The 16,080-nt window shown below is 37.6% G+C and overlaps 2 protein-coding genes across 5 annotated transcripts in view; one reads left to right on the top strand and one right to left on the bottom strand.

Moving 5' to 3' along the window:
• Window positions 1-14,745, bottom strand: part of COL4A5 (collagen type IV alpha 5 chain) — a 245,053-nt gene extending 230,308 nt beyond the window's left edge. Inside the window, exon 1 of one of the 3 annotated variants that reach the window (XM_082447507.1) lies at window positions 14,302-14,745. In XM_082447507.1, the coding sequence (XP_082303633.1) occupies window positions 14,302-14,382 (81 nt within the window). In that variant the 5' untranslated portion in view covers window positions 14,383-14,745. The remainder of the gene's footprint in view (window positions 1-14,301) is intronic. The other 2 variants (XM_082447505.1, XM_082447506.1) reach the window with 2 other exon arrangements.
• Window positions 14,746-14,845: 100 nt separating this feature from the next.
• COL4A6 (collagen type IV alpha 6 chain) overlaps window positions 14,846-16,080 on the top strand; it is a 289,921-nt gene continuing 288,686 nt past the window's right edge. The window contains exon 1 of one of the 2 annotated variants that reach the window (XM_082447502.1): window positions 14,846-15,207. The gene's annotated coding sequence lies outside the window, so the exon portion shown is untranslated. The other variant, XM_082447503.1, reaches the window with a different exon arrangement.

Below are 16,080 nucleotides of genomic sequence, written 5' to 3'. Positions count from 1 at the left end.
ACTTCTATTAAACTTGTACTGGAAGTCCTAGCCAGTCAATAAGGTGGAGAGCAGAAAAAGGCATATGGATTGAAAATGAAAAAAAAAACAACTCTATTTTCAGATGATATGATTATGTACATGGAAAATACAAACTACTAGAACCTAATGAATAATCTTAGCAATGCTGTTCTATATCTTGATTGACTACACTTACTATTGTATGCATCTGTCAAGACTCACAGAACTGTGCATAAAATAGGTGAATTTTACAATATATAAATCATACCCTGAAAAAGAAAAAATAGTAATATCTTAGGGTAAAAAGATCAATATATAAATGAATGTCTATATCTTAGCAACAAACAACTAAAAATACAATTCTTAAAATTATATCATTTACTATACAAGCATATGCATAGGAAGAAACTGACCAAATGCTGAGCATGACTTCTATGATGAAGGTAATTAAAGAATGTCTAAATTAAAGGAGAGATATACTGTGTTAATAGATTGGGAAAATCAATAATTTTAAGATTTCACTTGTTCCTAAATTGATCCATAGAATTATTGCTATCCTTACCAAAATCTCAAATAGTTTTTTAGTAAAAATTTACAAGATGAATCTAAAATTTATATGGAATAAAATAAACATTCAAGACAATAGTCAAGACAATCTTAAAGAACAAATTTGAAGGACTTATACTACAAAATTTAAAGCGTTATTATAATGCCAAAATAATGAAGAATGCATAATATTGGAATAAGGATAGACAAGCAGATCAACAGACCAGACTAGTAAGTTCTGACCTAGACCTATACATTCAACTGATTTTCAATAAAGCCATCAAACCAAATCAATGAAAAGAGGTATTTCTTTTCAATATATGGTACTGGAACGACTGGTTATCTATATAGAAAAAAAATGGTCCTAAAGACAACTGAAACTATAAATATTCTGGAAGAAAACATATGATAATATCTTTGCAACCTTGGAGTTTAAAAATTTTTATAGAAGACACAAAAGGCACTGAAAGGAAAGGGGCATGGCGGAGCCTGGGTAATGGAAATGTTCTATATCTTGACCTGGATGGTGGTTACCAAAGTGTATACAATTAAAAATATATATATTTGAGCTGTTCACCTAAGATTGGTACATATCACTTTATGTAAATTACACTTCAATAAAATAACTGTTAAAATGCAAAAATTAAAGTGTTCATAAAAGCTTTACCTGTAATAGACAAGCTGTAAATAACCCAAATATTCATCAACACGTGAACAGAAAAACACAGTGTGGTATATCCATACAATGGAATACTACTCAACAAGAAAATAATGAACTACGGATACACACTACAATGTGGATGAATCTCAAACGCTGAAAAAACAGATCCAAAACAAAGAAAGTGTACATATGACTCCATTGATATGACTCTAGAAAACAAAATTAATGTACAGAAAGCAGATCAGTGGTTACCTGGGGATGGGGGATAGGAGTAGGAAGGGAGAGAGGGACTACCAAGAGGCATTAAAATCTCCAGGAGTGATTTATATGTTCATTATTTTTAATGTACTGGTGGCTTCACAAGTGTACACGTAAGTCACAACTCCTCAAATTGTACACTTTAAAGATGTGCACTTTATTTTATGTCAATTATACCTCAGAGTTACTTAAAAATTATAGAGACAAGGATTTGAGCTCAATAAAAAAGAAAGTTCCTTCTAACAACCAGAACAATAGAATTTTAGAGTGGAAAGAGACTTTGTGGGTATTGCTGACAACGTAGCATCTACCCTCTCTTTGAGCACTTTTAGTAATGGGTCATTCCTGTTACTAAATAGCTTAATGGTTAGAAACTAATTGATATCAAGAGTTCCTATAACTTAACTCATTGATTCTAGGTCTTGCCTCTTGGCAAATAAATCTACCGTTCCCCAAAATTCAAAATTCATTCAACAATTAGCTATTGAGAATCAACTACATACAAGGAACCAGTCTATACACTGTGACGAATACAAAGCTATGTAAGCCAAGAACTCTGGTTTTATGGGTTTTCCAATTTGGTATCTAAAAATAACTGTAACTTTAGCTCATAGTCTTTCTTCATCAGGGTCTCCGCTGCTGTGGTATGTATAGTGAGAATGTTTCTGACTTGCAATACCCACAAAGACTGAAGATTGTAGGAAAGATACAAGTACAATCTAGTACATTTTCTATTTGGTATTTTAACTCTATCTACTAGGATGAATAAAATTACAAAATCATATCACCAATCCCTAAGCCAATGTGGTATACTGGAGAGAGGAATGGAATAATATTACTTCTCTGCCTCTGCAACTAATAAGCTGCATCTTTCATCAATCACTTCACTTTCCTGTAAAATGATGGAGCTGGTCTCTGTAGAGTAGTGGTTTTCAAACTTTTTAAGACCCTTTTACTCTCTTAAAAATCATTGAGGACCCCAAAGCTTTTGCTTATGTGGGTTACATCTATCAGTATGTACCATATAAAATAAAACTGAGTAATAATTAAAATAATTATTTCTTTATTCATTTAAAAGCAACAATAATGAACTCAGGGGCCTTCCCTGGTGGTCCAGTGGGTAAGACTCCGCGCTCCCAATGCAGGGGGCCCAGGTTCCTTGCTCTCTGGTCGGGGAACTAGATCCCGTATGCGTGCCACAACTAAGAGTCCGCATGCCGCAGTGAAGATCCCACGTGCCACAACTAAGACCCGGTGCAGCCAAAATAAATAAATAAATAAACAAACAAATATTTTTAAAAATAATGAACTCATTACATGTTAACATATATTATGCATTTTCATGAAAAATGATTATATTTTCCAAAACAAAAAAGAAAGGGAGAAGAGGGATTGTTTTACATCTTTTTTGCAAATCTCTTTAATGTCTGCCTTGATAGAAGACAGCTAGATCTTCATATCTGCTTCTGCATCCATTCTGTTGCAATATGTTGTTTTGGTTGAAATATATGAAGAAAATCTGGCTTCATGAAGTTATATATTTGGAAAACTGAGTATTTTAATACCCTTTTAAAATAACTGTAGATATTCTTTGATACTATGCCAAAATTCTGCAAATGGTAGACAGAAGAGTCTACCTAAAAGAAGCTAAGTTGCAACATAGAATCTGATACCTTATCTATTTAATTTTTATACTCAATTACGTTAAAACTGATTGATCTAACTTGTCTTTCAATGGATCTTTTAGCCATGCATGATTTTGTAACATCATGCATTAGTCATTTGGAAAATATTAGTTCAGTGGGATTTGCAGAACTTCCAAATGTTAACACATTTTATTACATAATATTAAAAAAATCATACACATTAATATAGTTACCAATCTCATTAGAAAAGGCTAAGTTCTGGAAAGCTATCAAGCCCATACTCAAGATTCAAGTTTTCTAAAATTCTAATACTTGAAAAGCTCAAATGTTTTCACTGGCAACAAACACTGCCAGTTGTCTTCCTTGAAATGACAGACTCACTTTGCTCATTTTCAAGAAAATTCCTGCCAAATACTCAAGTCTGAATAACCACAGTTTGTCTCAGTTGTTCTTTCAAGTAAAAATGTGTTCCAGGCAAAAATCAGCTAGTTCAGCCCCCAACTCACACAACTCACAAAGCACAAGAGCTTTTCCTAGAAACGATGTTACTTCAGCATACAGAAGCGTTTTCTGTATAATTCCCATTTTGTCATACAGAAATTTTAAAATATCTGTACTCAAGGGTCAAGATTGAATAAAATCAATGCTACATTGAGGACATTGTTAAGTAAAATTGGCTTTCTGTCCTCCAAGACTACGAGGACAATTTGGTATACTACACTGTCTTACCCATCATCAGTGCAAATGGCAACACAGTGAAAAAAGCAAAACAGTCTTCAAATTATTGTTCAAATAGTCCTCATGTTCCCACTGATAGGATCTCAGGAATCTCAGGGGTCTGCAGACCACACTGTGAGAACCAATGACCTAATGTCCCTCCAACGTTAAAATATCTATAGTTACGTAAATAGCCAACATCTTTCATTTGTACAACTCTATAAAACATTAGTTTCCCTATTAAGAAATACACCTTATGGGCTTCCTTGGTGGCGCAGTGGTTAAGAATCTGCCTGCCAATGCAGGGCACACGGGTTCGAGCCCTGGTCTGGGAAGATCCCACATACCGTGGAGCAACTAAGCCCGTGCGCCACAACTACTGAGCCTGCACTCTAGAGCCCGCGAGCCACAACTACTGAGCCCGCATGCCACAACTACTGAAGCCCACGTGTCTAGAGCCTGTGCTCTGCAACGAGAAGCCACCGCAGTGAGAAGCCCGTGCACCTCAACGGAGAGTAGCCCCTGCTCGCCGCAACTAGAGAAAGCCCGCGCCCAGCAACGAAGACCCAACACAGCCAAAAATAAATAAATAAAATAAATAAATTTATTTTTTAAAAAAAGAAATACATCTTACATTTAACAAATACATCAAATTCTTACAAATCTTTTAGTCAACTGATCCTGACAACAAACTCATGAGGTTGTGAAGCAGGAACTATTTATTCCTTCCTAAAAGAACCTTGATTTTATCCAAATTTTCCCATTCTCTAACTTTTCCAGGCAGCAATGTGCTTTGGTGTGTTGCAGGGGGAGGTGGCAGTGTAAGTCACTTGTCTAACTCTACGTTTATGGTCCTATTCCACTTGCCAATGTACTGGTGTAAACATATACATGTAATACAATTCTAACCAATCAGATGTAAGGGTGAAGGTATGGGACTCTTGAGAAAGTTTTCATTGCTGATAAAAAGGGACACAAATGAACAGTTCATACTCTTCTTCTATTGGGCATTGTGGCATCTGTATGTGATCCCTGGAACTGCAGCAGCAATCTTGCAAGTATGAGGGGCACGAATCTGAGACAGTAAGCTGATAGGCAGAGTATGGCAGAGGAGAAAGTGGAAAGAACCTGGGTCACTATTTGGCTGAATTAATTAATTTTGGAGGTACTCTACCTCCAAACTTCTTGTAATGTGAGCTAAAATTTTTCTCTGTTGTTAAGGCAGTTGAATTAGTGTTTTCTACCACTTGCAACAGAAAACAACCTGATATAAACAGGCACTACTATGCCTTTCACATACAGAAATGTTTTACTACATCAATTAGATTATGAGATTATGGACAGAGAAGGACTTCTCCTCCTTTAGCAAGTCCTGGAGAGCTCAAAATACAGAATACACGAAACAATTTTTCACTAGTGTCCCACTCTTAATACCATCTTCCCTCGCCAAAGTTCCAATATTTCCTTCAGGATTCCATTAATGTCACACACACTATAAGAAATTTTGGAAGCAAATCAGCCAGTTCTCTTAACATATATGAAGAGTGTCATTTGACTGAATTATAAGATGATACAAATGCCAACAGAATTTCTTCCAGTTCTATTTTAGTACTCACTGTCATAAAACCAATTCCATTAACCTGACTAGCACTTGCTCAAAAAAGGTGCTTAAGTCTCTCTACAAGTTAAAAAGTAAAGCAAATGATCTAGTAAAAATTTTTTAAGTTAAAAATTAAATTTAGCAAAAACTTGTTTCTTTTATAACATTTGCCTTTGGTTGTCTTTGGTTAGCAAATAGCAAGGGATTTAAGGTTCCCTTTTCAACAGGGTGGCAGGTACCATCACAGACTACACTTTTGGTAAAAGGCCAGCAGAAGCTTCTAAAGGAACCAAGGGCAGTTGGACCTGTACAGATTATGAAGGTAAATAAACTCAAGCATTGATGCATAAAATGAGAATCTGGTTAAAATGAAAGAAGCTAATGTATCAGAGATCACATTAAAGATGCCTCTCCAAAACACCTCAAGAATTACTTTGTAATGAGGATTTAGTTAAGTGGTTGGGTGGTTCATTTATAATGTTCATTAGAGAGAATTTATTTTTAAAAATCAGTTCTGTTCTATGGTTGCTATTGTCAGAAGGGGATGAGATGATGGAATGATTATATTTTAAAAAGAAAATCATTAGAGGATAGAACCAAATCTGCCAACCAACTGGCAATCAATTGAGCATCAATTCTATAGTCACTGTACTAGATAGAAAAAAATTATTAAGACTGTCTCATAGGTACTCTTTTACACTACTGATAGGAATATAATTGGTAAAACCATTCTGGAAAGTAATTTGGCAACAGCAGATCCCTATCATTCAGAAGCTTAAAGTTCAGCTATTCAAATGCCACCTGGAAAAGCCATAATGTATAACAGTTTGTGATTTTGTGGAGGAATACATTTGAAATGCACAAGCCACAAGGCTATCATAAAGGCAGTAAAGTCACTTAGCTAGTGAGGAAACACAAGGAAAAGGTAAGGCAGGAGTGTTGCAAAATGGATGGGGGACCTCTCACTCCATATGTACTTCCAAGATTGTTGCTAAAAACAGGAGATGGGGGCTGGAATAGTATCACCCCAAAGTGGGAAAAACAGATTAGTAATTAATGGGGGGAAAGTTCTGGAGTATCACTTAGGGAGGATGAAAGCAAGGGACAACACTAGGCAAAGACACCGGCATTTAGGTGTAAAGCTCATAGACAGCTATGGGGTAGGGGGTGGGGAGAGATGGTAAAGGGGGTCTCCATATTCAGACGCATTCCAAAACTCTCCTGGGGGATGGAGAATGTCAGTGAGTTTGGAGTATGTTACACCCTTGCTATAGCTAGGAAGAGGTCAGTGGGGGAGGTATTCATGGAATACAGGCTCCACCTTCCGTATAGGGGAGAAATGTAGGGGGATGCATGGTTTACAAAATTAAAATTTAGGTCCTTGAGGATGAATGGCCCAGGCAATTACAGTAAAGAGCTATTAAAGGATGAACTGGTGGGTGAGCCTATCTCTAAAGATAGGCTACTCTCTAAAATCAATTCAAGTGACCAGTCACGGAAAGGGTAATGGGAATTATTCAACTTTTCAACATGACTTTATTTTTCTGTACTACCGTGAATGAAATAGGAACTGAGGAAAATTTCATGAGCATGTTCTAGAGCTAAACTGCTCAATCACTTATTAATTGTGTGACCTCTGGTAGTTTTGTAACCACCCTGTTGGCCTCAGATTCCTTGTACATAAAATGGGAATAATATTATCTACCTAAGAGGGTATAACATAGTAACCACTAAAAAAAAAGTTAGCTATCATATTATCTGTTAATATAGCCTTTCTAAATGTCAGGATCTACTGCATGTACCAAAGACTTTAAAACTACTGATGACCTTTAACCCAATAATTCCCCATGAAGGAGGCAGTACTAACAAAATAATACAAAATATGGAATAAGAATTGTTTATGGCCGTATTTCTTATAATGACTAAAAAAACTTGAAATTTAAAAATATAGTCTATAAAAGTGAACACGTAAATTAATTGTGGTGTGTATACATATAAATTGTATGCAATCATTTAAAAATAATATTTTTAAACTAAGAATTTTAATAACAGGAAAACACTTAATAAGTGAAAAAACAATAACATATAAAATTGTATATATCGTAATCCCAACTTTTAAAAAATTTTAACCAATCTACTTTTTTAAGAAAATATTAGATACATAAGAAGGAAAATCATCAAAACAATAATACAAGTTATTTCTGTGCTGTTGGTAGAACTGTGGAGAGATATTTATTTTCTTCTTTATAATTTTCTCATTTTTCAAGTTTCCAACATTAAGCATGTATTATTTTTGTCATCAGACAAAATCAACATGTAAGTTTGTTGAATGAACAAATATACAGTTCTTGCCTTCAAAAAGTCTATAATCTAATAGGGAGAAGACGTTAACATCCCATGAAACAAAATGCTTGTAAGACCAAATACATTTAGATACTAGACAAGAGGCTAAATATGACAAATTTTCAAAGAAGGGTAAAATCAGCAACTGATTTAATAGTAAGGGAAAGCTCCACAGAACTATTTATCTATGCTCACTAGCATGGAAGCTCCGTGAAGGCAGGGACCCTGTCTATCTTATTCAGTTTTATCTATAGTGTCTAGCACAGAATGACTTTGTGGATAGTACATATCCATGAGGGGAGAAATAGAACAACATAAATGTAATTCTTAAGTACTTACGAGTTGCTGAATAAATATCTGCTGAATGAATGTAAATGTTATGCTGAAATTGAGGAAAGATTTGGATCCACAGGATTCTAAACAAGATGGAGAGCCAAAACACGTATGTAATGTGGGATGAACTGGGAGATTGGGATTGACATATATACACTAATATGTATAAAATAGATAGCTAATAAGAACCTGCTGTATAAAAAAATAAATAAAATAAAATTCCAAAAAAAATGTATGTAATGCTCAAGGGATTATAGGGAAGTTCGCCTAGGCTAGAATGGAGGGAGTGTATTGTAAAATGTAATGAAAAATAAGGATGAATGAAGGGGAAGATCATGCTAGACCCTGAAAATCAGGCAGAGAATTTGACAGTTAATGCAATAAGAAATGGCAAGTCAATAACTAGTTTGTAATGACAATAATGGAATCTAATTGAAATCTTATTGAGCACTTACTATGTGCCAAGTACTATTCTAAACGCTTTACATAACTTCTCTCATTTTATCCTCAAAACAATGTGTGACATAGGTACCACTGGCCCCCTTTCGCTAATGAGGAAGTTAAAGCTCAGAGGTTACTACCTGTCCGAAGGTCACACATCCTCCACTCAGATTCCAGATCTGACTCCAGAGGGCAATCTCTTAAAGACTCTGTGTAAGACCACAAAATATGCCTGAGGACAGTGAAGGTGGAGGATCATTCCTGCGGGGTGGGGGTGCTGGAGGAGGGAGGGGAGTGATGAATATCAGATACCACTGGTCTTCAAGCCCCACGGCTGCCCTCTCCTCTCACTGCCGGCCGCCATGTTTTCATCTCGCCCTGGTCACCCACCATCTTGTTATCTTGTTGGTTCTCAGCCTCTCTCTGTCTCTCTGTCTCCCCCCACCCTCCCGCCCCGCCCACATCTCTCTTCAGGAACTCTCCCCTGAAACCCAGAGTGTTCCAGGCTATTAGCTGGGGCCAGCTGTTCTTCCTTTCATGCCCAGAGAGAGCCCAGCAAGTTATTTCCCAAGCAGAGCCTCCTCTCAGGGGAATTCTGCTGTCAGCTTTTATAACAGCAACTGTGGTTTTGTTTTCTTCCCACTCCACATAGATGGGGGGAACAAAGCAGGAGTAAGAACCTAGGACTTTAACTGCCGGTCTAAGAGGTGTGTGACCCTGAGCAAGTTCACAGGTCTCTCTGGGCCACCATTTAATTTTGTTGTAATGTGAATGTTTTATTGAAGTGTAACATACAGACAGAAAAGTGCATGGGTTTTCACAAAATGAACACAATATGTGGGACTTCCCGGGTGGTCCAGTGGTTAAGACTCTGCACTCCCAATGTAGGGGGCCCAGGTTCGTTCCCTGGTCAGGGAACTAGACCCCACACGCATGCCGCCAACTGAGTCTGCATGCCACAACTAAAGACCCCACATGCCACACAAAGATGCCGCGTGCTGCAACTAAGTCCCAGTGCGGCCAAATAAATAAATAAATAAATAAAAGATCCCACATGGCACATGGCACGGCCAACATCAACAAAAAATCAAACTTCTAAAACAAAAAAAATGAACACAATATGTAACCAGAATGCAGCTCAAAAAAATAAATTCCAGCATCCCCCAAAGCCCCTCTTGCCTCCCCCTAATCTCTGCTTTCCCTAAAGGTAATCACCACCCTGACTTCTACCACCACAGAGTAGTTTTGCCTGGTTTTGAACTTTCTATCAACAGCATTGTACAATATGTGTTCTTCTGTGTCTGGCTTTTTTTTGTTGTTCAACGTTAAGCTTGTGAGATCCTCCATGTTGTTTCTTGTAGTTGTAGTTTGTTCTTTTGAGTTGCTGTATAATACACCATCATATGAACATAAAAAAAAAATATGCCTGAGGAGAGGTATCAGAAAGCAGCGAGATCCCATAGTATCAAAGAGGTATGTTTATTCTGTGATCTTGGACTGGAATCAGAGATATCAGTGCAAATTCATGGTTTTGTAAGAAATATAGAAGTGGGTATGTGTCTATGTATATATACATACATTCCCTAGTTTTATCTGCTGAGAAGGCCTAGAAGCAATGACACCCCAGTAATAATGAGCATGCCAAGCACCCAGATCTTGATCTCTAAATACCATTACTCAACAAAAAGAATCAGAGCTCCTTAGAAAAATGGCTCATTCCAGGGTTGGGGCAGGGAAAGTAGAAAATGAGTCTGGAATACCTTGTGGTACCAGAATGTAAGAGAATGCTCAAAAAATGATGGGGACACACTGAAAGGACACAGGAGCCAATTGGAAGGGGCTTCTATTGACCAAATCTGGGGTAATTTCAGCAAAAAAAAATAGGAAAAATAGCATAATTCATTATAGTTCATAGAATAAAACAAGTATCCGTAAGTCCATACTACTATAAATAAATCACTGAATAAATAAATAAACAGAAACAAACAGCAAAGAAGGTAAAGTTCTTTGTTACATTAGAATTCAACAGATAAATGCAGAAAATGTTGATAACTGAAGATCACCATTTGGCAAATATCACAGCAGTAATTATTCAGGTCAGAATCCTCAATAGATGCTAAAACAGTGGGCGAAACTATGATGAGAAACAAGAAATGTACACTGTCTCGCAACATTGCCCCATATAGTCTTAGAAAATCTGGTCGCTTTGTAATTACAAAGGGAGAAATGGTGACTTTACAGTGGATAAACCTGGCAGACACAACCTTGACCAACTTATCAATTTTAACTCAAAGTAGAGTCTCATATGTTGCATATACATACAACAAAAGCCAAGTAAAAACACAGGAAAAAAAGGTACACACTCTTATACACTCACAGGACACACATATACAAATACACACACAAGACTAAAGTTATATAGATGGTTGAGTGAACAGAATTGGATATGATGGGTGGGTAAATCGGTAAAACAAAAGAAGTGAATCGAACATCTTAAGCAAAGTATGCTACCACATACACATACTCTGTCTTATCACAATAGACATGCTCCTGAAAAGTTCAGTATATTTAAAATTATTATGGAAACTGACTAATTACAAATATAATAAGGCAAATCTTTCTTCAAAATAATCACCTACCACAAATTACACTTGTTCTATAAATCTAACCTTTTATATATGTAATTATATAAAATCATACAATCTGCAACAAGCAATTGCTTCTAGATTACTTTTAAATTATCTCTCTATAAATAGACATACATATAGAGATCAAACTCTGATCTTTTTATTCTAATCCCAGAGCTGTTTCCATTACAACATGCTGCTTCTCCTAACATCAGCAGGAAGAGATGTAATCCCCATTATATTTTCCATTTCACTTCCTGTGTCTCCCCCTTACTCAAAAAAAAGTAGCAGAGATCCAAATACTCTGAACAGCAAATAAATCTCTACAGACCACATACAAAGGAGGCAGTATAGGACAGTCATTAAGGGTAAAGAATTTGGAGTCAAATTGCCTGGATTCAAATTTCCAGCTCTACAACTTGCTAACTATGTTATTTTTGGCACATTACTTAACCTCTGTGATCTGTAGCTCCTTGATCGGTAAAGTGGGAATAACAATAGTATATACTTCATAGGTCTGTTGTGAAGATTAAATATGATAATGTACATTTCCATATTAGCACAGTGCCTGGCACACAGTAAACATGCAAAAATGTTAAGTTATGATAACAATGTCAACAAATTCTCCCTATGGAGCAATATACTTCAGATGAAAAACTGTTCCATGGCCACAAACCACACTGCTACCCTTAACAAGTTGTTGCTCTTAGTCACAAGGGAGATAGTACATTTAAAGAAACTTATCCACTCCACTGCGCACACACACGAAGTTACTAATAACTGTATAGTAGTACTAGAATTTTACACACCATATTCATAAATCTAAGTGTATATCCTACTAACAGAGAGTCAGGACAGGTACCTTTACATAAAAATACATATTTCCATCACTAGAACTGACCTTTCCAACTAAATTTGCCTTCTTCCTTTATTGCTAACCTTTTGGAATAAGAGTTACTTTATTCCACCTAACAAACTCTCCACCTAAAAAATTTTCCACATATTTGCGATATCCCAATTTGGCATGACTTCAGAGATAAAGAAATCACTTAACTATGAAAAATTAAAGCAATTTAAGTAGCAGTGCTCTTCCTGGTATAAAAGTCCCAATACTAGACTACTTCAGTCAACAAGCAGCCCCACTACTATCCAGTTTACTCTGGAGAAGGTCACCAATATCCCCAGCACCAGTATGGAGAGCAGATACCATTCATATCTTTGAGATGATTAAAACATTAATCTAACTAGGATATTAATGTGTGAAGCAGAAAAAACAAACCCTGGTTTTATTAGAGGCACATTATACTAATGATAGGGAAATGGGGTCTAAAATGTTCTTTAAAACTTATATAGGAGAAAAATAAATAAATAATTATATAGGAGAAAAAAGGAAAAAAAAACTGCCTGGTGTCTTCTGTAATTTCTTTATGAACACTCAATTGTTAAAGAGTCCAAGAAAACAAGCTTGCTCCCAAATTTTGTCAATCATAAAAAGAAATTTCACTTTTAACATAACATGATTTAATATAAACTGACAAAGTATAGCTATACATACCTGTATGATTGGTATCTGGTGCACATTTATTAATAGCAAGGTCAAAAGAAAAAAATGAGAAATATTTAATCAAACATCCACAAAATCTTTGCCCCTGGGCCAAATGCCACAAGCAGTAAACACCAAGATGATGTTTTTAAAAGGAACTATTTTCAACAACACAATTGTAGTTTTATCCAAGGGCCTGCAGCCCTACTGAGTGGCTAAACCTTAGCCCATTAAGAAGCTCTGCATCATAAAAGCAATTTAAAATTATCTATCTACTTTGATGGAGGAATAAATATTAGTTTTCTCATACCTTGAGTACACACTTTCTGGAGGATGGGAGGAGGGCAATGTAACCTGAGGCATGCTGAGTGTATAGAACAGCTAGACAGCTAACTTACAAGTGGACCCACGTAAGCTATATAACACAGCAGTTGCATATAAAGAATTGACAGTCACTCAACCATGTGAAGGCCTAAGCCATGATCTCATATTAAAGTGTTTTTAAAACCACCCATTATGTTCACTCAAATATAACTTTTAAATAATTTGTCACACACTTAATTCTCTATTTAGAGGTTAAGTGAAATTAAGGATGATGGGTTTCAGTCTGGAGAACATTTTCTCTGACAAAGCCATTCATTCCTTTAGATCTGCCTCTCATCCCCAGAAGGATAGTGGGTGGGACTACCTAGATACCCTTCTAAGAGATACATTAGGATTTTAATTCTACATTCCTAAAACTGAGTGGAAGTTTTTGCTCTGTCATTTCAAGTGTACTTCCCTCCTCCACTCTCCTTTAAACCAGAACACTCATTCTCCTGTGAAAAAGAGATCGTTCTTTTCCTTTAAATAGGTGATGGGCAAATTCTCAATTTGTTTCAGGTGCCTTAGTAAGCTAAAAAAAGTAAACAACAAAAACCGAGAACTTAAAAAAAAAAAAAAGATGCAGAAGAACCGAAGCCTGAAGCCATCCGTCTTTACCTCACTCTTCTTGGTATGTTACCTGAGCATTTGCAACAGGGATGTCAAGAGGGAAGCAGTCTCTACAGAGGCTTTACTGACCAGAGGTGAGGGTAGGTTCACGTTCCTTAAGGAAAAGGCAAAAGGGAAGAACTTCACGGGCGCGCTTAACACTTTGGTGGAAGGTGGATTTTAGAAAGGCCAAAATAGTAAACTATCGACAAAGTTTAAAGAGTGCGTGGATTGGGCACAACTAGTGAAAAGGTTAGCGGGCATGTAGGGAAGCACTCGAGGGCGGAGGGTGCGGAGGAAAAGTTTTAAATATCCACCAGAGCTTAGTTATCTATTAACATGCATCCTCCTCCCCAGGCTCTGCTCTTGCCCCCAGAGCAGCTAGCTGCAGGGAAAGCAAGCAGCCCTATTTTTAAACACTTAAAACCTCTCCCTTGGACTTCAGAAGGCTTGAGTTACTAGCGTTGTAAATAATGTTTCTTCCTAAACAAGTGAAGGCACACCTGAATTCCCTAGCCGAGGCCCAGGAGAAAGGAAGGTAAAGGGACAAAAAGTGATTTCAGCGTGGGAGCGAGGTGATGGGATGGGGGTCGGGGGTAGAAGGAAGGACTTACCGCAGCCTCTGCGGGCTGCCCCCAAAGACTCAGGGCCAGTAAGAACAAGCCGGCAGCCAGGCTGACTCCACGCAGTTTCATTCTTCTCCGGCTCCCGCAGCTCCTTCAGCACCCGCACGAAATCCCTGGCTGGCTCTGACCAACTGACATAATCTTGAGGGTTTATAGGGAGAGAGCTAGAGCCGGAGAGAGACAGCGAGGGTGTCCCAATTGTGCCGGTCGTCTTGGGTGAGGAGAAAGTAGGTTTTTAAGAGTGGAAAGGGAAAGAAAAAAAAAAAAAAAAAGCAGCAGCTATTCTTCCCTCCCCGCTCCCCTCCCCAAAGCCGGTCTCTCGGGAGCACTTTTCCCTTCTGTCCAGACTTGCAAACTTTTTCCTCGCGCAAGTCCCACAGATCTACTTTCCTCCCTCTCTTCCCCCGCACCGCCCCCTCCCCACCAGCCCTGGGGAATTTGAGGATCACTCCGCCACAGTTTTAGACCGCACCAGCAACCTGCGAGGGAGTGACGCTCAGTTATTTGGAGGAGGGAAACGTCCAGGCCAGTTGACTGCGCACCCTGACTCCCCCCGGGAAGCTTTTCTATTCGTTCACTTACACCTTCTGTTGATACTCCTTTTCCCTGCCCAGTCCCACTCTCATTGGTGTGAGCACCAAAGCCAATTACAGATAGACCTGAGCTGGGACTATTTTTTGTAGCGGAGGGATCTAAGAGAACGGTTCCTTTTATTGTTAATGATTAGAAACAAATTTTGGTGCCTGCTCCCAGGGCTGCTGGGGTTGTTTGCCTTCCACCTGCTCACAGGAGGGAGTTTCTACATACAACAGAAAACGTGCAAATATTAGAAACATATGAATATATTTATATAATTAAATATATGCTTCCAGCTGAAGAATTAAGAAAATGAACGTACGTATACGTGTGTGAAGATTTTATGCGTATTATATTCATATAAGATTTGGGAGCGTTCAGTAGATATGAGTAATTATTATGTGGTTGGATGTTATAGTAATATAGTCATATCTTTTTCTTTAGCTACATTGAATGCCATAATTAATATTTACCTCATACTGACTAACATAAAAGGTATTGACTCTCATTGCAGATGTTTCTCGGAGAGATTTAGGGTAGGGAATTAAATAACTTTAGTGCAATTTTCCTTAACACTAACACGAACACTTAACTGGAAATATTTGTATGGAGTTAATGGCAATTGAATTGATGTCTCCCAAATAAAGTAGACTTGAACGTTACTTTGGTAATTCTGACATACAGATTTTTTTAAGCACCATCAGGCCCAGAAAATACTTTATGTGGACTCCTTGGAGGATCTTTCAGGGATTTCTTGACGAATTCTTCAGAACAGTTGTTATCTCACACCCTAGAATTCACCACTTTAGCGTCTTTCAGGGCTTTGGACCTATATCACGGGGGCCCGCTTATCCTTAGGTTCTGCTCGGCTAAGGGTAGTTTTACAACCCCAGAAACTACCACCACCTCAAGAGCTTAGTGTGCAATAAATTAGAATGAGTGATATGCATTTGGGAAAGTGTGCATAGGCCCATTTGTCTATGTGGGAGGAGTATGCCTTAATCTGTATGTGTGTAACAATTAACAGTGCTTTAAGGAAGTGTATGATGCACAGTTGCTTACATCTTAGTGTGTAGGTCTGTGGGCCTGTGCGTGAAGCTGTGGAGATGCGTGGGAATGTTATGTGTAGAGGTGCCTGAAAGTGAGAAAGACGACCGGCTGCCCGAGGTAGGGGGGATGATTGACAGCAGA

The sequence above is a fragment of the Balaenoptera physalus genome (genome assembly GCF_965194825.1).
Source record: "Balaenoptera physalus genome assembly, chromosome: X".
In the NCBI taxonomy this organism is placed as follows: domain Eukaryota; kingdom Metazoa; phylum Chordata; class Mammalia; order Artiodactyla; family Balaenopteridae; genus Balaenoptera; species Balaenoptera physalus.
The sequence above is the reverse complement of the archived record's forward strand: the minus strand, read 5'-3'. Positions and strand labels throughout refer to the sequence as shown.